The 26503-nt window shown below is 47.9% G+C and overlaps 2 protein-coding genes and 1 long non-coding RNA gene across 10 annotated transcripts in view; 2 read left to right on the top strand and 1 right to left on the bottom strand.

Moving 5' to 3' along the window:
- Positions 1 to 26503, bottom strand: part of PRODH (proline dehydrogenase 1) — a 59782-nt gene that overhangs the window by 11128 nt on the left and 22151 nt on the right. For 3 of the 6 annotated variants that reach the window (XM_058693059.1, XM_058693061.1, XM_058693057.1), the window contains one exon: positions 24843 to 25598. In XM_058693059.1, coding sequence (XP_058549042.1) covers positions 25172 to 25598 — 427 coding nt within the window. In that variant the 3' untranslated portion in view covers positions 24843 to 25171. Of the gene's footprint in view, positions 1 to 24842; positions 25599 to 26503 lie in introns of those variants that run through there. The other 3 variants (XM_058693058.1, XR_009251126.1, XR_009251127.1) reach the window with 3 other exon arrangements.
- On the top strand, positions 8132 to 10875 carry LOC131490563 (uncharacterized). Its single transcript, XR_009251128.1, has 2 exons — positions 8132 to 8350; positions 10086 to 10875. It is a non-coding gene; the product is annotated as an uncharacterized LOC131490563 (long non-coding RNA).
- DGCR6L (DiGeorge syndrome critical region gene 6 like) lies at positions 17959 to 24231 on the top strand. 3 transcript variants are annotated; one of them, XM_058693062.1, is made up of 5 exons: positions 18052 to 18191; positions 18276 to 18436; positions 22126 to 22226; positions 23072 to 23212; positions 23676 to 24231. In XM_058693062.1, exons 1-5 carry the CDS (start codon positions 18082 to 18084, stop codon positions 23757 to 23759), a joined length of 597 nt encoding a protein of 198 aa, XP_058549045.1. In that variant the 5' UTR covers positions 18052 to 18081; the 3' UTR covers positions 23760 to 24231. The 3 variants fall into 3 exon arrangements, with proteins under 3 accessions (XP_058549046.1, XP_058549047.1, XP_058549045.1); XM_058693063.1 differs by lacking the exons at positions 22126 to 22226; positions 23072 to 23212; positions 23676 to 24231 and adding exons at positions 18819 to 18991; positions 20775 to 22119 and having other exon boundaries at positions 17959 to 18191; XM_058693064.1 differs by lacking the exons at positions 22126 to 22226; positions 23072 to 23212; positions 23676 to 24231 and adding exons at positions 18819 to 18991; positions 20778 to 22119 and having other exon boundaries at positions 17960 to 18191.

Below are 26503 nucleotides of genomic sequence, written 5' to 3'. Positions count from 1 at the left end.
TAGGGTATCAGAATGGATAAAAAAAATGAGACCCATCCATTTGCTGTCTACAAGAGACTCATTTTAGACCTGAGGACACCTTTAGATTGAAAGTGAGGGGATGGAGAACTATCTATCATGCTACTGGAAATCAAAAGAAAGCTGGAGTAGCCATACTTATATCAGACAAACTAGACTTCAAATTAAAGGCTGTAACAAGAGATGAAGAAGGGCATTATATAATAATTACAGGGTCTATCCATCAAGAAGAGCTAACAATTATAAGTGTCTATGCGCCGAATACGGGAGCCCCCAAATATAAACAACAATTAACCACAAACATAAGTAACTTTATTGATAAGAATGTGGTAATTGCAGGGGACTTTAATATTCCACTGACAGTAACAGATAGATCATCTAGACACAGGATCAATAAAGAAACAAGGGCTCTGAATGATACATTGGATCAGATGGACTTGACAGATATATTTAGAACTCTGCATCCCAAAGCAACAGAATATACTTTATTCTCGAGTGCACATGGAACATTCCCCAAGATAGATCACATACTGGGTCACAAAACAGCCCTTCAAAAGTATACAAGAATTGAGATCATACCATGCACTTTCAGACCACAATGCTATGAAGCTTAAAATCCACCACAGGAAAAAGTCTGGAAAACCTCCAAAAGCATGGAGGTTAAAGAACACCCTAGTAAAGAATGAATGGGTCAACCAGGCAATTAGAGAAGAAATTTAAAAATATACAGAAACAAATGAAAATGAAAATACAACAATCCAAACGCTTTGGAATCCAGCGAAGGCAGTACTGAGAGGAAAATATATTGCAATCCAGGCCTATCTCAAGAAACAAGAAAAATCCCAAATACAAAATCTAACATCACACCTAAAGGTAATAGAAGCAGAACAGCAAAGGCACCCCCAAACCCAGCAGAAGAAGAGAAATAATAAAGATCAGAGCAGAAATAAACAATATAGAATCTAAAAAAACCTGTAGAGCAGATCAATGAAACCGAGATGTGGTTTTTTAAAAAAATAAACAAAATTGATTAACCTGTAGCCATGCTTCTCAAAAAGAAAAGGGAGATGACCCAAATAGATAAAATCATGTATGAAAATGGCAGTATTACAATCATTCCCTCAGAAATACAAGCAATCATCAGGGAATACTATGAAAAATTATATGCCCACAAATGGGACAACCTGGAAGAAATGGACAAACTCCTAAGCACCCACACACTTCCAAAACTCAAACAGGAAGAAATAGAAAACTTGAACAGACCCATAACCAGCGAAGAAATTGAATCAGTTATCAAAAATCTCCCAACAAATAAGAGTCCAGGACCAGATGGCTTCCCTGGGGAATTCTACCAGACATTTAAAGCAGAGAAAATACCTATCCTTCTCAAGCTGTCCCAAAATATAGAAAGGGAAGGAAAGCTTCCAGACTCATTCTATGAAGCCAGCATCACTTTGATTCCCAAACCAGACAGAGACGCAGCAGACAAAGAGAACTACAGGCCAATATCCCTGATGAATATGGATGCAAAAATTCTCAACAAGATACTAGCAAATCAAATTCAACAGCCTATAAAAATAATTATTCACCATGATAAAGTGGGATTCATTCCTGGGCTGCAGGGCTGGTTCAACATTCGCAAATCAATCAATGGGATACATCACATTAATAAAAGTAAAGATACGAACCATATGATCCTGTCAATTGATGCAGAAAAATTATTTGACACAATTCAGCATCTTTTCTTAATAAAAACCCTCGAGAAAGTCTGGACAGAAGGAACGTACTTAAACTCATAAAAGCCATTTATGAAAAGCCCACAGCTAATATCATCCTCAATGGGGAAAAACTGAGAGCTTTCCCCCTGAGATCAGGAACACCACAGGGATGTCCACTCTCACCTCTGTTGTTTAACATAGTGTTGGAAGTGCTAGCATCAGCAATCAGACAACAAAAGGAAATCAAAGACATCAAAATTGGCAAAGATGAAGTCAAGTTTTCACTTCTTGCAGATGACATGATATTATACATGGAAAACCCAATAGACTCCACCAAAAGTCTGCTAGAACTGATACATGAATTCAGCAAAGTCGCAGGACACAAAATTAATGTACAGAAATCAGTTGCATTGTTATACACTAATAATGAAGCAACAGAAAGACAAAGAAAGAAACTGATCTCATTCACAATTGCACCAAGAATCATAAAATACATAGGAATAAACCTAACCAAAGATGTCAAAGATCTGTATGCTGAAAACTATAGAAAGCTTATGAAGGAAATTGAAGACGATACAAAGAAATGGAAAAACATTCCATGCTCATGGATTGGAAGAATAAAATTGTTAAAATGTCAATACTACCCAAAACAATCTACATATTCAATGCAATTCCAATCAAAATTGCACCAGCATTCTTCTCCAAGCTAGAACAAGCAATCCTAAAATTTGTATGGAACCACAAAAGACCCTGAATAACCAAAGTAATATTGAAGAAGAAAACCAAAGTGGGAGGCATCACAATCCCAGACTTTAGCCTCTACTACAAAGCTGTAATCATCAAGACAGCATGGTATTGGCACGAAAACAGACACATAGATGAATGGAATAGAATAGACTCCAGAATTGGACCCACAAATGTATGGCCAACTCATCTTTGACAAAGCAGGAAAGAATATCCAATGGAAAAAAGACAGTCTCTTTAACAAATGGTGCTGGGAGAACTGGACAGCAACATGCAGAAGAATGAAACTAGAGAACTGTCTTACACCATTCACAAAAATAAACTCAAAACGGATAAAGGACCTGAATGTGAGAAAGGAAACCATCAAAACCCTAGAAGAGAAAGCAGGAAAAAACCACTCTGAACTCAGCCACAGCAATTTCTTACTTGACACATCTCCAAAGGCAAGGGAATCAAAAGCAAAAATGAACTATTGGGACCTCATCAAGATGAAATCTTCTACACTGCAAAGGAAACAATCAACAAAACTAAAAGGCAACCGACGTAATGGAAAAGATATTTGCAAATGACATATCAGACAAAGGGCTAGTTTCCAAAATCTATAAAGAACTCACCAAACTCCACACCTGAAAAACAAATAATCCAGTGAAGAAATGGGCAGAAGACATGAATAGACACTTTTCCAAAGAAGACATCCAGATGGCCAACAGACACATGAAAAGATGCTCAACTTCACTCCTCATCAGGGAAACACAAATCAAAACCACACTGAGATACCACCTCACGACAGTCAGAATGGCTAAAGTGAACACATCCGGAGACTATAGGTGCTGGAGAGGGTGTGGGGAAATGGGAATCCTCTTGCACTGTTGGTGGGAATGCAAACAGGTGCAGCCACTCTGGAAAACAGTGTGGAGGTTCCTCAAAAAATTAAAGATAGATCTACCCTATGACTCAGGAATAACACTGCTAGGAATTTACCCAAGGGAGACAGGAGTGCTGATGCATAGGGGCACTTGTACCCCAATGTTTATAGCAGCACTCTCAACAATAGCTAAATTATGGAAAGAGCCTAAATGTCCATCAACTGATGAATGGATAAAGAAATTGTGGTTTATGTGTTATAATGTTTAAATAACTTCCAACTAGTAAGACTCCAATATGTATAAATTAGACCTCACTAAAATGTAAAATTTTAGTGACTCAAAGGACACCATTAAGAAAATAAAAAGACAGGGTGCCTGGGTGGCTCAGTTGGTTAAGTGTCCGACTTCGGCTCAGGCCATGATCTCATGGTTCCCGAGTTCAAGCCCTGCATCGGGCTCTGGGCTGACAGCCCAGAACCTGGAGCCTACTTCGGATTCTGTGTCTCCCACTCTCTCTGCCTCTCCCCAGCTCACACTCTGTCTCTCTCTCAAAAGTAAAATAAAAAAAGTAAAAAGACAACCCACATTATAGAGAAAATTTTGCAATTCATATATATAATGAGAAACATAGTTAGCATATATTACAACTCAGTTATAAAAAGACAAAGAACTCAATTTTAAAATGGACAAATGATTTCAAAAGAATATTCTCTAAAGAGGCTTTTCAGATGACCATTAAGCACATGAAAAGGTGTCCAACATCACTAGCCATCAAAAAGCTACAAATCAAGGGGCGCCTTTGTGGCTCAGTCGGTTAAGCGTCTGACTTCAGCTCAGGTCATGATCTCGTGGTTTGTGAGTTCAAGCCTCGCATTGGGCTCTGTGCTGACAGCTCAGAGCCTGGAGCTTGCTTTGGATTCTGTGTCTCCCTCTCTCTCTGCCCCTCCCCTGCTCATGCTCTGTCTGTCTCTCTCTGTCTCAAAAATAAATAAAACATTTTTAAAAAAATTTTAAAAAACTACAAATCAAAACCACAGTATATCCTTTCATAGACACAAGATAGCTATAGCCATAAAGACAGATAGGTGATTGCCAGTGAAATGACAGAGAAATTTGAAGCCTCACACATGGCTGGCAAGAATGGAAAGTGGTAGTCACTCTGGAAAACAGTCTTGCAGCTATTCAAATAGTGACACAGGGACTTACCTTATTACCCAGCAATTCCACTCCTAACTTTACAGCCAAAACAAATGAAAGACATATCCACACAAAAACTTATATATAAATGTTCACAGCAGCATTATTCATAATAACCCCCAAGTAGTAACAACAAACATCCATCAACTGAGGAATGAATAAACTGTCTTGTATCTATACAATGAAAGATTGTTCAGCAATAATAGAAGAAATGAAGTGCTGATCTATGCTACAGCATGGGTTGACTTTGAAAACATCATACCAAGTGAAGAAGCCAGACAACAAAGGTCATACATGGAATTATTCCATTTATATTAAATGTTCATAATAAACATATCAGTAGAAATAGAAGATAAATTAGCTGGGGACTTAGGGATTAGGGGAAATGAAGATTGTCTGCTAATGAGTATGGAATTTCATTGGGGACATGATGTAAAGCATCTAGAATTTATTGTGGTAACTTGGCACTATTTTGTGAATACACTAAAAAGCAGAATTGCACACCATCTAGTGTGACTTGTGTGTGAATTTTATCTCAATGGGAAGTGACTTTGCCAGAGAGGATTTCTATATGAATGGCTAATGTCTCCTTTCCCCTCCCTCCCATCAGCACTGGCAGACTTCAGTGAGCAAAACAGCACCATGGAGTGGAGGCTGGAGCCATTTACACCAAGTCTCACACCCCTGTGCCCTGCAAATGCATCATCACTAGGACAAGTCCACCTGAGAATCAGCACAGCAAGCCGCAGCCATAGACTAGCACAAAACCCATGCTCCCACCAAATCTACTGATCGTAGAGTGCTGTAAAGCTTCAGCTCCAGGGGAAATAGGATCTACCTTCCTTTGTTTGTTCATTTGTTTTCCTCTTAATATGGCCATTATTATCTCAGGAGCAGGAATAGAAGTTTTCCCTAACAATCACACAAGAAATGCAGTGACAAAGAACTTCCACTCAAATCCTATGGTTTTATAATTCTTTATGCCTTGTTAACCCACTGGTGCAAGCCAGGGAATTTTTAAGCTTCTAAGCCCACAGTTTTCTATGACTGAATAATATTCCATTGTATACATATACTACATCTTTATCCATTCTTGTATCGATGGACACTTGGGCCATAATTTGGCTACTGTAAATAATGCTGCTATAAACACAAGGGTCCGTGTATGCCTTTGAATTAGTGTTTTTGTGTTCTTTGGGTAAATATCCAGTGGTACGATTACTGGATTGTAGGGTATTTCTATTCTCACCTTTCTGATGATCCTCCATACTGTTCTCCACGGTGGCTGCACCAGTTTGCATTCCCACCAACATTGCAAGAGGGTTACTTTTTCTCCACGTCCTCACCAACAATTGTTGTTCAAGAAATTTTTAATCGCAAGATGATTATTTAATTTGACTACAGGCCTTTAGTGATAGGTTATCTGAGAGGTCAAGCTCCTGTGTACATGGAATTGGTGGATTTAAAATTCAATGACATGCCTCTTCATGTCTTTTGCAGATTTTGTAATCAGACCATTTGTTTTTCACCACTGCATTTAGAGAGTTTTGTAGCTTCAGACACCTGGCCTTGGTTGAGTGTGTGGTTTGTAAATACTTCCTTTCAGGATGTATTTTGTTGTTTCATCTTCTTAAAATGGTCTTTCACAGAGCCTAGGTTGTTAATTTTAATAAATTTCAGTTCATCCATTTCTTTTTATGGATCGCACTTTTGGTGTCAAGTCTAAAATCTCTTTGCCAACCCTAGACCCCCGACTTTTCTCATAGACTTTTTTTCCTAATGTTTTACATTCTACAAATAAGTGTGTGATCCATTTAGAGTTAACGATTGTATGGGGTGTGAGTTTTAGGCTTTTAGTATAGTTTAATTTTGCCCTGATGTCCACTTGCCCTACTTCCATTTGATGGAGACACCATCTTTCATCCCATTAATTACTTGGGCATGTTTGCCAAAACTCAGTTCAGCATATTTGTTTGGGTTTCTATTCATTGCCATTGATCAACATGCCTATCCCTCCGCCAGTACCACACATAATTTACTAGCTATGTAATAACTGTTAAAATAGGGGAGATTTTATCCTAAATTGCTTTAGCTATTCTAACTCCATTGCCCTTACATGGGGGTATTTATTTAATGTGCATTTTTTTTCCAAGAGAAGCTCTGAAACTTTCTATTTTCATTATCAGCTCATCATCAACCTCTTTCCATGTCAGTACCTGTAGATCTACCTCATTTATTTTAAGTTTATTTATTTATTTTGAGAGAGTGAGAATCAGGGCAGGGCAGAGAGAGAGGGAGAGAGAGAGTATCCCAAGCAGGCTCTGCACTGATAGTGCACAGGGCTCCCCACCAACCTGAGCTCATGACCTGAGCTAAGATCAAGAGTCAAATGCTTAACCAACTGAGCCAACAAGGGGCCCCCGGATCTATCTCAATTAAAAAGCAAAAATCAAAATAAAGTAAAATACATCTAGTACATCATGGCATTGATGTACTAGAATTTATTTAAGCTGGTCCTTCTTAACAGCAATTATTTCCCCTCAATTTCCTGCTATATTAAGTAATGTTGAAATCAATATCATATTCTACATGTGTTTGCACAAATGTTCCCCAAACCTGTTTGTTGCCATTTGACTTTGTTTGGGCTTTGTGCAAAGATCCATTTTGTATAAACGTTGTGAGGTCAAGTTTATTGATCATTTGCCTAATGGCTTCTGGGCTTTGTGTTATGCTTTAGAAAGAACTTCCCCACTCCAAAATTGTAAATAACAATGATTCATCCATGTTCTCTTGGGGTACTTTCACGGTTTCAGTTTCCCAGTCCTTGTCCCGCTGAGCCCCCTCAGAACTGACCAAGTCTCCCTGGAGACCAGAACCGCCTGGGCTGCTCTGGGGAAGCCCACGCAGCGCACCCTGGCCGCCAGCCTCTCAGGGAAATGTTCCAAGAACCCAGTGCGCAGCAGTGTCGTGCCTTGCCGGCCAGCAGCTCTCAGGAGGAGGCCCCGGGACGCCCTGGACGCCTACTTCCCACCCCCAGGAGGACAGATGCCTTGCGAGGTGGGCTGGGAGGAAATTACCCTATTAGACTGCCAAGGTGCACCCTCTCCAGCACCTAGACTGTGTCGTCCCCTCGAAGGCTAATAACTGTTCTATGGCGCCATCTGGTGGCCACTTTTATATACTTTTCCACCGGCATTCAGGCGAAATCTGCAAGTGTGGTGTTTGGCCTCTGTGCGCCAGGCAGAACTCCAGGAGGCCTGTGGCACCTGCGGCAATCTTCCGGGTCCCATTGGGAGTCGGAGCATTGACGCCTATCCATTTGCTGGAAAATAAACAGGAAGCGTTTTGAGGAGTGACCGTCGCTGTCCTGCCAGGTGTGGACCACAACCTGAGGGTGCCCCTTCACACGCGGGAACCAACCAAAGTCGCTATGGTGTAACGGGAAAAAAGTGTTCGGCGCCCAGGCACTTTCACACACGTGGCTCCGCCATCGGGTCTTTGTGCTATCCGTTTTTTCCCACTCCCGCCCGAGGTGGGACTGGGTCATAATGGGAGGACAGGCTTGCACATCGCAGGGTCAGACGCCAGCCCGCGTGTGTCCCAGCTGTCAGCAGCGCCTCCTGAAATTGTTTTCCAAGCCCCCATTCAAAATGGTAGGCCGGCACGAGCCGTCTGTGAGGGACAGAACGGGGCTCTGGCTGGGCTCAATTCCTTCGTGGGGTCCAGTGATCGGAGGTGCCTCCAAGATTTCCCGAGTTCCACTCCAGAGACACGGACCTGCTATTCCCGCACAGATGGCCCGGGAAGGTGTGTGTCCGGGCCTGGAATCGGCCCTGCGTGGGTATCGGTTGCTGGACTTTCCCATCAGCTTTTCCGAGTCCCGCTCTGGAAGTGGAGACCAGCTTGAGCCCCATGGGTTAAGTCTAGGTAGGGGCCCTTCATTCCAGGTGCCTGTCTGTGTGGAACGCGGCCTTCGGAACGCCCCCACATATTCCAAGTCCCTTCTCCGGAGCTGTGGCCTGGACAGGACGGCGGATGCGAGGAGGCCTGCGAAAGGCTCTCCTGGGCCTCCCAGTCCTCCGTCATCTCACCCTGACGGACCGCGACAAGGCCAGGCCAGGCCCACGAGGCAGGGGGATGCGCCCTCCTGCTTCGTGACCCAAATCCGTCCTCGTGCGGTCAGCGAGGGTGGTACTACGCCACCTGGCGGCCCCTTTTATATCGTTTTCTCCCAGAGCTCAACTTGAAAAGCGCTAGGAATAAGTGAGGAGGCAAAGCCCAGAGAGTGGCCACAAACAAGGGCAGGATCCTTCCAGTGGCCTCCCGAGCCCATGGGGAGCGATCCCAGAGATCGGACCGAAATCCCGGGAGGGTTGGGGGGCCGGGGAGCAGCGTCCTTCCCGCCATCCTCCCAAGCGGCTGGCTAACGTGGCGCTTAAGGGTCGACCAGCAAAAGGAGGTGTGGGTGGTTCACAGACTGGATCGCGTCCTGCATGGGCTTCACTCATTGGAGGTGTAGCTCAGAAAATTTTCCAAGTCCCCATTTACAGTCAGGGACCAGCACGGGCCGCCTTGAGCCCTTGGAAGGGGGTCCCTAGCTAGGTTGCCGTCCCTCTTGGGGTCCAGTCTTCGGAGGCACCTTCTGGGGAATGTTTCCAAGTCTCACTCTGGGACACGGACCAGCCCCTGCAGGCGGGGTAGCTGAGGAGGACACCCCTTGCTGGGAAATACTAACTGGGAGGAGGCTGTGCACACGGAGGGGTCAGGAGGGAAAATAGTATCTATGAAGATAAGTTATTGAAGGGGTTTACTGGAATAGAAAATGAAAATCCTGAGATTTTTAGGAATAATGATTGCTACTATTGATGTTACTATTATTCATCATTATCGTAATTATTACTGTTTTTTTTTTTTCTGGCTAATTGTAGTTGTTGTAAAAACACTGAAGTTTCTACTCTACCCAAGAAGAGTGTCTGGTTGACTTAAAATGATGAAGCATGGGTTTCGGTCCACAAAATTTTTAAATATTGAAATACAATTGGCATAACAATGTATATTAGTTATAGGTGTACAACGTAATGATTTTTGATATTTGTATATCTTGCAAAATGATCACCACGGTCCAGTTAATATCTGTCACCATACATAGTTAGAAAAATGTTTTCTTGTGATGAGAACTTTCAAGATCCACACTCCTAGCTACTTTCAAATGTGTAATATGATATGATTAACTATAGTCACCATGCTGTGCATCCCCATGGCATTCATTTTATAACTGTTAACTTGTACCTTTTGACTCCCTTCACCCATTTGGCCCCCCTCAGGCCCTCCATTCCCTCCTCAAGTAACCACCATTCTGTTCTCCATATCTCTGAGCTTGTTTGTGTTTTTTTCCCTAGATTCCACATATAGTAAGATCATATGTTTCTGTTTCTGTCTGACTTATTTCACTTAGCATAATGCCCTCAAGGTCCATCCATGTTGTTGCAAAGGCAAATTTTCATTCTTTTTGTGGCTGAGTAATATTCCATTTGTCCCACAGAATTTTCTAAATCCCCTCAGAAGCCCGGGAGCTTGCTTGCTCCAACCAGTGAGGCCCTGCCCTGAGAGCTGCAAGACCCAGCCTGGAAGGACAAACCACAGCCTCCACAACTGGACCCAAGCAATCAGGACCTGATCAATATCTGACATTTTCCCGTCAATGTCCCTTTTCCTCAAAAAGCTTCCAAAATAGAAAATGGAAGAAAGCCAAATTTTCTCCCCCTCACCAATCTTGTCTGACCTTGAGTCAGCCTGACCCTCCCATCAGGACGTGTCTTCCTTTTGTTTCCACCAGAAACTTCTCCCACTCCTCCACCTGCCTTGGAGTCTCTGCAACTGCTGGTGGCTGATTCCCTCGCCATGTAGAGCAAGCTCTGACTACATGGTGCTTGTTCTCATTTGGAAGGTCTTCCTTTATCTCAGTAGTGGGGGAACCAAACAAAGCGCTCAGAGAATCATACTGTTCCCCATGTTAACTCTTAAAAAAAAATATATGTATTTATCATATAATTTTTTAATTGAGATATAATTCATGTACCATGAAATTCACCCTTATAAGAATGAACAATTCAGTGATTTATACTCTATTCACAAAGTTATGTAAATGTCACCACTGCCTAATTCCAGAATATTTCATTGCCCTAAAAAAGACATTCCTTCCCATTAAATAGTTTCTTTCCATTCCACCCTCTCCCCAGACCCTGGCAACCACCAATCTGCTTTTTTATCTGGATCTATGGATTTATCTGCATCTCTGTATTCTGGATATTTCATGAAAATGAAACCATACATTATGTGGCCTTTATGTCTGGCTTCTTACACTCAGTATCATGTTTTTGAGATTCATCTATGCTTTATCATATATCAGTAATTCGTTTCTTTGACCTAATATATTTACACTTGAAGCCATTGGGACATTTTTTTTTTCTGCATGTTAACAAGTCCCTTAAAAAAAAAAAGGTAGTAAAATGCCCATCACATTACATTTAGATTTTTAATCATTTTAACCTTAACTACAGTGGCATTAAGTGTCACCCTCCTCCCCAGACCCAACCTGCCCCACATACCTGGAGCCACTGGCATGCCCAGTGGACACCATTCCAGCCCAGTTGCCCTGACTCAGAATGCTCTACTGCACCCATCTACCTGGACTAGAATTTCATGGGTGGGCATCCCAAAGAGTATCCAAAAGGAATGCTATTAAAGGGGAGAGACAAAGAGAGGTTCTGGGGAGGTTGGCAGCTTCCCCACAGGACCATGGCCATGCATGGGCTGGCCAGAACAAGGAGACTATGCTTTGAGGCTGGCAGTCACCCAAAGAGCTTCAGGAGGTACAGTGACTATCACTTAAGGTGTGTTCACCTCTGATTCCAGTGCCCATGCAGATCCAAGTGTGCTTGAAGGGTCAATGGCAGAGGTGCTGTTTGCAGCCTTTGGCAGGCCCCTATTGGTGAACTACAGTGCAAGCCTTCAGGATTTGGGAGTAAGGCCTGCCATCGTCTACAGATAATTACACTCCTTTTGAGAAACAGCTCTTAGCCCACTACTGAGTTTTAGGAGAGACTGAACACTGAACTATGGCCACCAAATTACCATGATCTGCCCATCACCTGAGCTGCCCATCATGAACTGGGTGCCATCTGACCCACCAAGCCACAACACCGGGCATGCACAGCAGCACTTCATCATCAAATGGATGATGTCATTGGGCCTGATCAGGCCCTGAAGACAAGTAAGTTACATGAAGAAGTGGCCCAAATGCCCATGGTTCCCACTCCTGCTACACTGCCTTCTCTCCCAGCCTGCACCTATGGCCTAACATGGGGAGTTTCCTATGACAGAGAAAGAGAAGATGTGGGCCTAGTTTACAGATGGGTCTGCATGACCACCTGAAAATGGACAGCAAGAGCACGAAAGGTCCTGTCTGGGGCATCCCTGAAAGACAATGGTGAAAGGAAACCCTTCGAGTGTATAGAACTCCTAGCAGAGCACCTGGTTGTGCACTTTGCTCAGAAAGAGAAATGGCCAGATGTGCCATTACCAATTCATAGGCTTGGCTGGATGGTCAGGGACTTGGAAGGAACATGACTGAAAAAATGGTAACAAACTTGGGGAAAGAGGTGTGTGGACAGACCTTCCTGAATAAGCAAAAGGAGAAGGAGAAGAAGGGGAAGGAGAAGAAACGTGTGTCCAATGTGAACGGTCACAAAAGGGTGACCTCAGCAGAGGAGGATTTCAATCATCAAGTGGATAGGATGATCCATTCTCTGGATACCAGTCAGCCTCTTTGCCCAGCCACCCCTGTCACTGACCAATGGACTCATGAACAAAGTGGCAATGGTGGCAGGGGTGAAGGTTACATATAGATTCAGCAAAATGGACTTCTCACCAAACTGACTTGGAGATGGTCATCACTGAGTGCCCAATCTGCCAGCAGCTGAGGCCAACATGGAATGCCAATATTGCACCACTATACAGGAGTAATGTCCAGCTACCTGGAGGCAGATTGATTCCACTGGACTCCTTCTACCGTAGAAGGGGTACTGTCTAGTCCTTACTGGAATAGACACTTACTCTGGATACAGATTGCCTTCCCTGCACACAATGCTTCTGCCAAAATTACCATCCGTGGAATTACAGAATGTCTTATCCACTGTCATGTATTCTACACAGCATTGCTTCTGATTAAGAAACTCACTTTATAGGGGCGCCTGGGTGGCTCAGTCGGTTAAGCATCCGACTTCGGCTCAGGTCATGATCTCGCGGTCTGTGAGTTCGAGCCCCATGCTGGGCTCTGTGCTGACAGCTCAGAGCCTGGAGCCTGTTTCAGATTCTGCGTCTCCCTCTCTCTCTCTGACCCTCCCCTGTTCATGCTGTCTCTCCCTGTCTCAAAAATAAATAAACGTTAAAAAAAATTTTTTTAATAAAAAAAAAAGAAACTCACTTTACAGCAAAAGAACTATAGCAATGAGTCCATGCTCATGGAATTCACTGATCTTACCATGTATCCCATCATCCTGAAACAACTAGCTTCACAGAATTTTTTTTTCTTGATAGAGAGAGAGGGAGAGAGAGGGAGAGAGAGAGAATCTTAAGCAGGTTCAATGCCCAGTACAGGGCCTGATGCAGGGCTCAGTCTCACAACTGTGAGATCATGACCTGAGCCGAAATCAAGAGTCGGACACTTAATCAGATGCTTAACTGACTGAACCACCCAGGCGCCTGGATAGAATGATAGAATAGACTTTTGAAGACTCAATTACAGTGTCACCTAAGTGGCAGTATCTTGCAGGGCTGAGGCAAGATTCTCCAGAAGATTGTATACTCTCTGAATCAGCATCCAATGCATGGTGCTATTTTTCCAATAGCCAGAAGCCATAGGTCCAGGAACTGAGGGATGTAAACTGAAATAGCACCACTCCCATTACCTTAGTCACCCACTAGCAAAATTTCTGATTCCTACTCCCACAACCTCATGCTTTGCTGGCCTGAAGGTCTTGAAACACAGAGGGAGAAAGGCTTCCACTAGGAGACACAATGATTCTATTGAACTGGAGGTTAAGACTGCCACTCAGCCACTTTGGTCTCTTCATGCCTCTGAATCAATAAGCAAAGAAGGCTGGTTGGGGTGATTTACCCTGACTACCAAGGGCAAATTGGACTACTACTCCACAATGGAAGTAAGGAAGAATATACAGGAGATCCCTTAGGGCCTCTCCTAGTGTTACCATGCCTTGTGATCAAGGTTAATGTAAAACTATAATGACCCAATTAATAGGCAGGATTATTAATGGCCCAGACCCTTCGGGAATAAAGGGTTAGGTTTACCCACCAGGTAAAGAACAAAAATTAGCTGAAGCGCTTGGTAAAGGCACAGGGATACAGAGGAGTAGTGGAAGAAGGTAACTATAAATACTAGCTACGACCACATGATCAGTTATATGAGGACTATAATAGTCATGAATATTTCCTCCTTATTTTACTATGAATACATTTGTGTCTGTCTTTGTTTTCTTTCCTCCCTTACATTATTATCATGTAACATAAGATGTACCAATTTTTGTTAAAGGATTTAAGTATGGCCAATTCTACATCATAGTGTTTAAGTTACATGGTTTCAAGGAGAAAAGTAAACATCACTCAAGGACTTCCCTCCTCTTCTAGGGAAGGAGTTAGTGCCTTTTTGGTCTTACAAAGGTTGTATCATGCTAGACAGAATCATGACCTTGTTACTGTCCTTATTTGGCATTTATTTATGGCTTAAAGATGTATATGGGTGCCAAATTGACAAGGGGTGGGCTTAGGAGGTTAATTTTATGTGTCAGCCTGACTAATCATCAGGAGTCTATATTAAACATTATTTCTGGGTATGTCTGTAAAGAAATTTCCAGGTCAGAGCAGCATTTCCACTGAATCAGTGGCTTCCAAAGCATATTGTCCCCACCCTGTGTGTGGGCATCATCCAACCCACTGAGGGCCTGAATAGAAACAACAGAAAGCAGAGGAAGGAAGAATTCAACCCTTTTTCTTTGCCTTGCTGTCTGAGCTGGAACATCTCATCACATCTCCTGCTCTCAGACTGGGATTTTTATCATTGGCTCCCCTGTTCTCAGGCCTTCAGACTCACACCAAATTACACCATCAGCTTTTCTGGGTCTCCAGCTTGCAGATGGCCAATCATGGGACTTTTCAGCCTCCATAATAACATGACCTGACTTCACGTACTAACTTCATAGATATCTGCAGCGCACACTGACAAACCCATCATGTGTTTGTCCTTGCCTCACACACCAAAAAGGATGACAAAGAAACAAAAGGGCCAGAACTGCAGCAGGGGCTGTGGTATGCCCCATCACTGAGAAGCCCATTAAGGAGCCCACACCTCAGCAGAGCTCCTCAGGAGTCAGGTTGTGAGTAAAAAGTGACCTCAAAAGAGGCTCCACAGGCCTCCCCAGCATTCTAGAAGGTTCACAGATGTTCTGCCAAGACTTCCATCAGCTGTGGTTCATGCCTTTGTTTGCATGGCCTATGTGGATGTGTGCAGGGTGCCAGGACACCAGAGCAGAACCATGTCTCTATGTACACAATAAGACACTCACACACAAAAACTCAAAGCACACACAACACTCAAGCACCAACCCCTATAAAAACCTCACAGTGAAGCTTTTAGCCCCACACACATAGATACACACCCCCTCACGCCACAGACTCAGCTGTGCCTGTTCAGGCACACAGTCAGAGACAGGGACTGTAGCTCCCCAGCACACAATACAATCAACTGTACCCGCCTGATATTGAAGAGTCAGCCCAGTGTGCTCCAGTCACTGAAGTGCTACCAGCCAGGTTCTTAGGCTTGGGAGGTCAAGTGGAGTGGACAGATAGTGACTACAGAGTGAAAGTCCATGGTAGACACTATCCAGTGTGAGTGTTATGTGGCTCCACTGAGTCCAGATACACAGGGGATGTGTACCCCCACTGCATGTCCCAGCTACATGCCAGTCCCCTGTTCCTGCAGACAAAGCTCCCAGTGGTGCCAAAACCATCAGCCCTGGCGATCTGGCGGTCAGAACACCTCCCTCCAGACTGGGCCCTTGTGATGACCCTGAGGTAGCCCAGGAGTCCCTGTGCCTGAGTGACCCACTGTCTATGTCCACACTGGGGAGAAGGGCCCCTAATGCAAGTCAGAGTAGGGTTGCCAGAGAGGGCCTTCCTGCTCCAGCAGCAGAACAAGACTGTGGAGCAGCCTCCAAACCAGGTCTGCCAGACTTTGCCGACCTGGCCTTCCCAGGACTTGGAACAACCAGATACACTGAGCTTGTATGGGCAGAGGGGCCTTATGGTCACCCAGATGACACAGCACAAATCCCTATCTTAGACTCCAGGCTTCATGCAGGTACCCTTCACAGATGGGGAACTGAGAGGTGGGCCCAGACTGAATCCCCATCACTTCCCGTCACCCAGGTCTCCTTCAGAACTTGGTGGGCACCCTCACCCAGATGCTGCTATCACCCTCTAACCATGACCTCCAGGGAGGTGACAGCATCCTGGCCTAAACCAGCCCATTCCTCCAGCCACTCACAGCCGCTCAGTGCCCAAGTCGCAGCTCCTGCTCCTGCCACCAGCTAGGAGTGTGGTGCAAGGTGCCAGTGTGCACCTCCAGCTATGGGTTTTGCCTGTCCTCCATACTCTACAGCACTGGCCTGAGTGCTTGTCATTCATTCATTGTATTCATTCCTGGCCCCAGACTCAGAGCATATGTGGGGAAGGGAGAGCCACTCCTGCCAGGACTGAGGAAACATCGTGGAGAAAACTGTGAGGAGTAAGTGGGGACTTCAGTACAACCCCAGATGGCTCTAGAACCTCACCTCCCTGTGTTGCCTTCCCCTGACCCTGACCCAGGTGAAGCCCTGTCATCTCACCAGCATGGTGGCTACTGAGTGGCTTGTGAAAGGCAAATCTGATCATGTCTGTGCCCCCAAACCTTCAGATCTCCCTACTGCTCTTAGGACAATCCCTCAGGAGCCTCTGTAACATGTATCCCGCTGCACTCTCCCTTTGGTTGCTGCAGCCCAGCCACATGGGTCCTCTTGAGAATAGGAGAGTAGGGGACAAGGAATCTGATCGGTTTCAAGGAAAATCAGATGTCAAAGGTAGGGAATTCTCTCTAAACTGACTTACCAGGATTCTTGCTGCAACTAGACTAGGCAGGCTTAAGACAGGGCCCAAGCATGAGGCCTAGTTAAAAAGAGAGCTAAAGGGAGCCTGACCAAAGTTTGGTTAAGGAGTCTTCTTCAAGGAATCAATCACCCCAGATAACGCCCTAGTTAAGCTGCCTCCTCTCCTTGGGGCTGATCCTACATAGCCCCCAGGGCGTCAGCATGCGTTTCTCCTCCAAAGTCTGGGCATTCTATCCATAGTCAGTTGGATTTGTCTGCTCAAGTTGGCCACACAAGCCTTCTTTCTGGTTGTCTTCTTCATGAATCTACCTACTTTTGCATTTTGCTATACAGCAGCCTCTTCCCAGTTTTTGGCAGCACTGAATACTCTCCCACTGAGATGAAGAAAACATGATGCTAGTTCTCCATGGCGGGAATCCCCTGCCCCCATGAGTCCAGCAGGATATTCAGCAATCCAAACTTTGTTTTGTATATTTTTGTGGCTTATGAACAGTGTAATTATGGATTCCAGGACTTTTATTCTCAATGTTGGATTGAAGCATTGGGCCAGGTTTTCTTCGACACGTTGACGACGCTGGTGGAGGCAGATAGGGGGTGGGAACAGAGCTCTCCCACGAAGGTGTTGGGGCTGGGAGGGCGAGGGACTCACCGCCATCCTTCCTCCAGCGCGCAGACCCTTCCTGCACCACCGCTGCTGGAGCTCCCAGACCCCGTGTCAGAGAGGGAGAGAGGGGTCTCGCTTGACAGGTAACCCGGACAAACGCCCCATGAGTGGAAGACAAGGAGACTGAGGCCTGAAGGTGACAAAAATGGCCCAAGGTCACGCCGCTAGTATTGGTGGAGCTCGGGACTCAGTGACTCAAGCGCTTTTGCCGGGAGCAAAGAGGAGCAAACACTTTGCGACAGCAGCAACCACACGGCATCCCAACAGGCGCATGCGCTGGACCACACCCACACCCTCGCTGAGTTAGCCCAGTGGGGCGGGGCCTCGGTCCGCGCCGACTCGGGGCGGGCAGGGTGGGCTTCTTCGAAATCTCGCGATTTCGAGGCTGTGGTGTTATGCCTTAGGTCGCGTGGGCCAAATGGCAGGATAAGGGGCGGGGACAATGAGGGACCCTCCTAGGAACTTCTGCGTAAGAGCGGAGCGAGCCTCGTACGGGAGGGCGCAGGAGGTGGGCCGCACCGCCTCAACTGTCGTAAAAGGGGGCGGGACGCGCCGCGTTCGAGATGGTCGTAAAATGGGCGGGATGCGTCTCACTCGGACCTGACGCAGAGGAGGCGTGGGTTGCTCCGGCCGGCGGCTGACTGGGCGCGACCACCATGGAGCGCTACGGTGGCGCCTTCGAAGAGGCGGTAGATGGGGCCCGACAGCAGGAGCGGCACTACCAGCTGCTATCTGCACTACAGAGCCTAGTTAAAGAGCTTCCCAGGTGCGCGGCCGCGGGGTGAGGCGGAGCGGGCAGCTGAGGCGGCCCTGGGTCCCGCCCGCGCTCACCGCGTCCCTCTGCCCGCAGCTCTTTCCAGCAGCGCCTGTCCTACACCACGCTCAGCGACCTGGCTCTGGCGCTTCTTGACGGCACCGTGTTCGAGATCGTGCAGGGGCTGCTGGAGATCCAGCACCTCACCGAGAAGAGCCTGTACAATCAGCGCCTGCGGCTACAGAATGAGCACCGAGGTGCGCGGGGGAGGCGGGACGACGCACGCTTCTCCTCCGGGAGTTTAGCTCTCGGTGTCTGTGTAGGCCGAGTCCTTCCCTGGGTGTCGCTCGGATGAAGACCCTAAAATTGACCAGGTCAAGCGCGCGGAGACTGCTAGCGCTTTTTTGGTGACAAAAAGGTCAAGGCAGTTTAATTTTGTCAGTTGCACGACCCCGCATCAACATAACATCGACACTCCCTGCCCAGACTTAGCCTTGTCTCCACCCTCGTCCACGCAAGATGGCCCAAGGCCTTCCTGTGTGGTCATTCCGTGGGCGGATCCTGGTGCTGGCGGTCAGCGGTAGCGGCTGACTACCTTCGGTGATGCTCCAAAGTGTTGACAGTTCTTCCGTGCTTTAGGGTCAATTCCCCTTCCAGCGGCGCAGAGCCCCACACCACCCCTGCCCCCTCACCCGCACTATGCCCTGTGTCACCCTTTGGAACCAAAAACTTCTTCACTCGAGCCACACCCTCAGCCCTTGGCTCCTCCCAGGCGTACCCACTCGGGGGTCTCCGGAGCCCCTTCCTGCAAGGTATGCTGGGTAGTTCTCCCTGCCCCCATGAGATTTCCTACCTTTGTTATTGTATTTTTACCAAACTTATTTAAAAAAAAAAAAAAAAGGTTAAAATATTTAGTAAAGTTGGAAGAATAATGTATACCTGTATCCCCTCCAGGTAGATTCAATAATTAACATTTTGCCGAAGTTCTTAATACCTCTAAATATATATGCAACACCATAGGGTTTCACCCTGGGTCTTCAGCATTCCTCTAGACTGGGGTTTTCTAACACAGCACTGTTATTTGTGGCTGAACAAGTCTTAATGGTGAGACAGTGTCTTGTGCATTGCAGGATGTTTAGCATCCGTGGCTTTTACCCATTAGATGACAGTGGCATATTCCTCCAGTGACAGCCAAAAATGTCTCCAGACATCATTGGGAGTCAACCTTGGCCCAGGATTGAGAACCAGTGCCCTAGAACAAGAACACTCCAATGTGACCAGGGACAGCATCCTGAGAATTTAATCATTCCAGGGTGTCTTCTGACCTTCAGTTCACAGTCACATTACCCAACTTGTCACAAACTGTCTCTGTAAGGACAGTGTAGGTTTATGCATTGCATTTGGTTACTTTGGTCTCTGCTCCTGGAATAGTCTCAAACATTTACTATGGCATTGACTTTTTGAAGAGAATGTCCCCATGCTGGGTCTGTCACATTGCTTCCTCGTGCTGTCATTTAACCATTTCTCCACCCTGTTTCCTGTAAACTGGACAGCAGTTGCAGACCCAATGATATGCAACTTAAACGTTTATGGCAGAAATTAGCATTTCTCTCAGAAACCGACATTGGATTTTGTTGAATCCCTTTTTCTAGATGTATTGACATGATCATGCGGCTTTTTGGTTACTATGGTGAATTACACTGATGTTTTTAATTCCTGGGATAAATCCTAGTTGGTCAGGATGTATTATCCTTTTTGTCTATGTTGGATTTGATTTGCTAAAATCTTGTTAAGAATTTTTGCTTCTGTGTTCATAATGAACATTGATCTGTAGTTTTTTATAATGCCTTTGCATGGGTTATTAGGGTAAGGCTGGCTTCATAGGATGAGTTGGGAAGCGTTCTCTTCAGGTTTTTAAGTTTTTATAGAATTGGTGTTACATTTTCCCTGCTGTTGGAGTGGTTGTCTTTGTAAACCTTTCCATTGAGGCGTAAAATGCATACAGTCAAAAATCCAAAGTACATAGCTCATTATTCTTTATAATGCTCAAATTGGGCCACATACGGTCAGTGGGAGAGCTCTTGGGCTGGCTCCTGTGTTCTTTTGATGTGTCCCCATCATTCTTGGAGCACTTCCTTGCTTTCTGGTACAGGAAGGTGTTCAGGCTCATCTTTTCTTGTCTTTCCCTGCCTCAGTCTGTTTCCAGCTTCAGCAGCCTCCTATCAGGATGGACCTTTCCCTTTGGCCACCAAAAAGCTTTCCCACTCCTCCTGCCTGTGGCTGAGTCTCTACCAAATGCAGGCAGTGATGGTCACTTACTCTTGCTGTCAGTAAGTAGTTCTCGTTCTCATGTGGGTGGCCTTTGTTTATCCACAGAGATTACTAGTTCAGGGAGTGAATAAAGCACTCTGAATAATAAAGGGGGGCGGGCAGGGAGGGCAGCAGTTACTCCAGAGTCCTGGTTCCTTTTAGTGAAGATGTTTTGATAATCCTCTAGACACCTTGCTACTTGTGCTTCAGAAGTTTTGGACAGGTTTTGATGCCACCAGCAATGGGTGAGTACCCTGTGACTTTCTGCTTTTCCTTCCGACTCAGCAGGTGGTGGTGATTGGCTGCCATTGCTTTCCTTGGTCACTGCTAAAGCCAGGCAGTGGCCACAGCTCTCGTCTCACCCAGTGGAAGCTGGATGTTGTCCTGAGATTTGCAGCAATGTTTGATAAACAAAGTGAAGGAGATAACGTGTTCCTGCATTTATCTATTTATTTCCTCCCATCCTGCCTCCACGTGGTGTAAACATTTACCAGGGAGCATCTTCCTTGTCCCTGTGTGTATGCAGGTGTCTCAAGGGTGGTTCTTGGTTTCACACTCATTTAATGTGATAAATGCCATTGTTGAGGTGTACACAGAATGCCAAGAAACAGGAGATTGGTAAGGTTCAGGGCACAGCAGGTGCCAAACCACTGGCTAAGAGGTATCTGCCTAAGACCTAGTGTTGGGTTTGTTTCCTTATGGCCGAGGACCCCTCCTTACAGGAGAGATCTAGCCATTTGACATGGATCTAGGATCTATGCTGTAGAGTTTTGTATATTCTGTTTTGTGATTGGTTTCTTTCCATCCCATGATACCTTTCTCCTCAGTCCAGTCCTATCAGACTAGACAACTTTGCTTATGTTTATGGTATGATTTAGTGGCAACTGTAGGAGCTTTCCTCAGTGGCCTTGGTGAACTCCTCTCCAAGTAACATAGACACCCCCCCCCCACCCCCAGCAGAGGACCTCTAATGGCTCATCTCATCCTTGGGCCCATCCTACTCCCTCTGGGAGTGGTGGATGGGGTGGGGCAGGTCTGCCCACCCTGAAGGGCAGCTCTGAGGGAGTGACACAACCATGCCTCTGGAAGCAGAGACCATGCCATGCTTTGGCACAATGACTCCTCATCCTCCTTTTCCCAGACCTTTGCCTGGGTGGTCTCCTGGACATCTCTGTATATATCACATGGGTGATGGGCAGCTCACACCCAGGAATGCTGGCCTGTGGCCATCTGAACCTAGAAGCCTCCAGACCGCAGTCTCCCACTCCTGTTGGTCTTCTGACCCCGGGCTATAGCCCTGGCCCCACCCCTACACCAGCCTGCCCTCGCTCACCCTCCTCTGTTGCATTCTTGCACCGAGTCCCCTCGATCCTCGCTGCTAGAGAATGGCCCTGCCCTGGCTGAGGGAAAGACTGAGTGAGCTAGGGGATTGGGCATCCCCCAGAACTCCACCCAGCTGCTAGTGCAGGGCTTCGGGCAGGCTGGGTCATCAGGCAGGGCTTCATGTCTGCGCCTTGTCCTGGCTGCCCCATGGTGGGACAGCCAGGGCAGGTGCTGAGGCAAGAGGTGTTCCCTGACCCCCTCCCATCTCACCTCCCACCACCTACCTGACTTCTCTGGTCTCATCTCCTCCTAGTGCTCAGGCAGGCGCTGCGGCAAAAGCACCAGGAAGCCCAGCAGGCCTGCCGACCCCACAACTTGCCCGTGCTCCAGGCAACTCAGCAGCGTGAGCTGGAGGTAGGGGTGTGGGCAGGGTGACTGGGCCATGGTGGAGGGGGCCCAGGGTGGAATGGGAGCTGCTGTCTGCTCTGGGCCTCAGCTTGGGTGGTCCACTAGAGACCTGATGAGCCCCCAGTATGGCTCTTCACCGTGGAGGTTGGGATGTGGCAGAACTGGGTAAAAGCATATGATTCCCTGCTCCCTGGGGCTGCAGCTGCTCATGGGCCGGGCCTGTGCAGGGCAGGTGCTGAGTGGGAGGCCGTTGTGCCCCAAGGCTTTAGAGGTGCAAGGGCAATGGTGGGATTATGAGGCCAGCCCCAGAGGCCTGTCCTGTTCCCAGATTGCTCAGGACAACCAAGAGACCCATATGTAACTGAGAAGCCATGGGTGGTAGGAGTGCATGGAGGGATTTGTACAGGGTCCCAGACGGCCCCAAGCCAGGGCATACAGGGAAGAGGTGCTGAGCTGGGGTTGATTGGCAGTCCCAATGGGGAGGGAACATATGCAAAGGCACAGAGGTGGTTGGCAACTTGATAGTAAGCAGAGGTGGATCTGGCATCTGGCCAGCTCATGGTGGTCCTGAGCGGTCATTGCTGGGCAAAGTCTGGCACAGCAAAGGAGGGACACCTGGCCGGAGGTCCTGGAAGGGAGAACATTTGGGGTGAGGCAGCTGAACTTTTCTCCAGGGTTCAGTGTGGCCGAGGAGGGAGCAACCTGGTGCAATAAGGGCACCATCAGTGGCCTTGGAATGATTGGGAAGGTGGGGGGGTGGGGGAGGGCTAAAGGAAGTGGCAAGCCACCAATGTATGTTTGAGGCATTGATGGGCAGGGGGCTAACCCCCTGAGCCGCCCTCACCGTGCAGGCAGTGGAACACCGGATTCGTGAGGAGCAGCGGGCAATGGACCAGAAGATTGTCCTAGAGCTAGACCGGAAGGTGGCAGACCAGCAGAGCACACTGGAGAAGGCAGGGGTTGCTGGCTTCTATGTGACCACCAACCCACAGGTCAGTGCCTCAGGTTTGCCCTGGTGCAGCCCAGGGGATGCTGGTTCCCAAAGGTCCAATTCCCTCTGGGGTTTTATCATTGGTCACTGGGGAGCCAGGCCCAGGGTGTGTAGACAGAGGGGAGAAGGGAGAAATTAGTAAGGCAAGTCCCACTGCCTCTGCCTCCCCTTCCCCAGGCCTGCTACTCACAGGACCTTCATCTCCTCCCTACATACATCTCCGTGTGCACCAAGCCTGGACAACTGCAGCCTTGTTGGGGGTGGCATCCCCACTTTTTCCCCTTTCTGGCAAGCCATGGGCAGGATTCACTGGAAGTCAGTCCCATGGGTTCATTGCTTGGCACTCTTAGGCCCTGGTAGCTGCCTGTGGGCCTTGGGAAAAGGAGGCTTCTGCCTGGGGCTCTTGCCAGTGCAGGAGAGTCTAGGTGTCATGCTGGCCTCACAGCAGCCCTTCTGCATCTCAGGAGCTGACACTGCAGATGAACCTATTGGAACTCATCCGGAAGCTGCAGCAGAGGGGCTGCCAGGCGGGGAAGACAGCTCTATGACCAGATGGGGTCCCTGCCAGTTACCTGCTGCCCATCATAGCTGAGAAGACAGCCCTGTTCCTCAGTTGCTACAGGCAGCAGAAAGCTGAATGGAACCTGGCCACCACCTTCCCAGCTGCCTGCAGGAGGAGTCAGCCCTCTGAGGAGAGGCCAGATGGGACTCTGGCTGCACCTGCCATCCACCTTTGCTTTTGTCCAAAGCTAGGATGGTATGGTAAAGGGAAGAGTGGGCCCATCCTGCTAATCGGATGCCTCAGAGCTGAGCACAGTAGGGCTGGAGGTCCTAGCACCTTCTCACTCCACTGGGCGCACCCAATCTCTGCCATGCTTCAGGCTTCATGCTTGTTCTGGTCTCAGCCCTTCCCTTGGCAGATGCAGCCCAAGTCAGTGGGAGAGGCTCCAAGGCCCAAGCCCTCTGAGGCCCAGAGAAATAAAGGTGCCACAGTGTGGCCTGCACGTGGCTTATATGACAGCTCTGTGGTATCTGCCATGACTGGGGCCCTCACCTGGTAGCTCCATGGCCTATGGAGGAGCCAGCAGATGCCCCCACTCCCCATGTCACAGAGGTTCCTCCCAGGGGCACCCCCTCTGGAGCTCCCTCATGGAGCTGCAGGCCCAGCCATACCACCTTTCCCCCAGGGCACTAAGACTACATCTAGTCTGCTCTGGGGCTGAGGACTAGAGGGAGGAGGCAGCTATGAGTCAGCTCTGGTCACAACACTAGGAGCCTGATGGGTCATTAGGACAACTGGGGTGAAGGGCACCGAGCAGCAAGTGTCGGGGGGGCGGGGGAGAGAGAGTCCAGGGTGGGGAAGCAGCAAGCCCACCCCAGGAGCATCCTGTCTGCATTGGTCTGTGCCCAGGGGCGCAGCTATCTGTCATCTTGGGGTGGGAGTGTCTAGCACCCTACATAGCCAAATCTGTGATACAGCCTGAAGGAAGGATTGGTGGGTCCACTCCACCCATGGTGGGCCTCACTCCCAGGGACACATGGTGACAGAGAGGCAGAGCCATCAGAACACTCTGTCTTTGATACTGACCCCACAGGAGGACTTGAGGGGGAAAAGCGTTGCAAGAAAGAAGTTGAGGGCTGCAGGAATAGTGGTTTATTGACCAGGCCAGCTTCCCCACTGGTGACTACCCACCTGAGGGGCTCCGGGTATGGGCTGGATGAACTCTGTCAGAAGGTGGTCCTTTGGGTCCAAAGTCATGGGGTTGTGCCCACTTATTGAAGGGCAGTCCCTGACAGTTCCCAGTGGCTCTGGCAAGCAGCAGACATGGTCTGGGTGCCCATGTCCTGGGCAGAGGCCAGAGGGGCACCGAGGCCTGATTTCCAGTGGATCTCATAGTCTTGGGGCATAAAAAGGTGAATCCACGTGAAGTTTTGGTTGGGCTATAAATGTGGCATTGGCCTAGGAGGCCATAGCCCAGGCAAGGGAGCATCTGAAGGCCAAGTCTGAAGGTGGGTGGTGGTGCCCCACGAGCACTAGGCTGGACGGTGAAAGAGGTTGCCTGTGCGGAGCCTCCGCTTGAGCTCCTGCCACAGCAGCTGCCTCTCCCGCCAGGCACCCTTCATGACACCACTGTTCTCCAGGGCACGGCGGGACAGGTAGGGCAGCACTTCCATCACAGGGCCATAGGGTACATACTTGTACACGGGAAAGCCCGCCTGACCTGTACACACAGGCAGAAGCAGTGAGTCCCAGTCCTAGACTTCCCCACCCCTGCTCCCCTGGGAGACTCAGCTCACCTAGTGGGAAGCTGATCTGATCACACATGCCCAGTAGCTGTCCAAAGTACACCTGACGGTCAGCAGGGTGCAGGCCCAGCTCCTCCATCCTGTAGACAGACAAGATGGCAGGTGAGCCCCCAGGGCAACCTGAGCTAGCTCTGAACCCTCCACTTCCACTCCCAGATCTTCATACACTTCAGTTTCCATCCCCTGCAGGGTGGGGCATAGGTTTAGGCTCTGTGCTGCCCAGACCAAGCATCTGCCCTGCAAGTCCCACCTCAGGTCATGGCCACCAAGTTCCCTCCTCTCCCAGCCAGCCTCCCCCTCCCACTATGCTTGCTCCCCATGGCCCCTTCCCTCTCCCCTCTCGTCTGTCCTAACCTAGTGAGGCAGGCCTGCCCCAAAGCCTGGCCTGGGAAAGCTCTCAAGAGACCCTCGTCCAACCCCTTTTTGAGCCCCTCTCCTTCAGTGCCACATCCCCTCCGTCCCACACATCCCTCCACCCACCCAGTCTCTTGTCCTCCCCTTACTGGCTGCTCTGTCCCATACAGCAGCACCAGCCACTGGTGCCCACTGAGTCTCTGAAAGTCAACTGGTCTAAACTGAGACGTGCTAGAAGTATCTAACACACATGGGATTTTGAAAACTGGAAAAAAGAATATTGTTTTTCTGAAATACTGAATATAGGTAATATTTTGGATATGTTGGGCTAATTGAAAGGTATTATGGAAATTAACGTCATCTCTTATGTGGCTAGTAGAACATTTAGAGTAGATGTGGCTCACATTTCTATTAGTGCTGCCCAACATCTGGCCCCCAACTGTGTCCAGCACCCTCTCCTGACTTCACACCTCCCTTGTATGGTCTTAGAAAATTTTCCAAGGTTTGCAATGTCTACTTACTGAGGATTCTTATATTTTTACCTCCAGCTTGCTGTATCCACATGTCCAGACTCAATTACCAGCGCTCTGGAATCTGCCCTCATCCTTCCACCTCCCTCCAAGGGCATGTT

Source organism: Neofelis nebulosa, chromosome 11, assembly GCF_028018385.1.
Source record: "Neofelis nebulosa isolate mNeoNeb1 chromosome 11, mNeoNeb1.pri, whole genome shotgun sequence".
Taxonomy (NCBI): Eukaryota; Metazoa; Chordata; class Mammalia; order Carnivora; family Felidae; genus Neofelis; species Neofelis nebulosa.
This window is presented reverse-complemented; position numbering and strand designations above follow the sequence as displayed.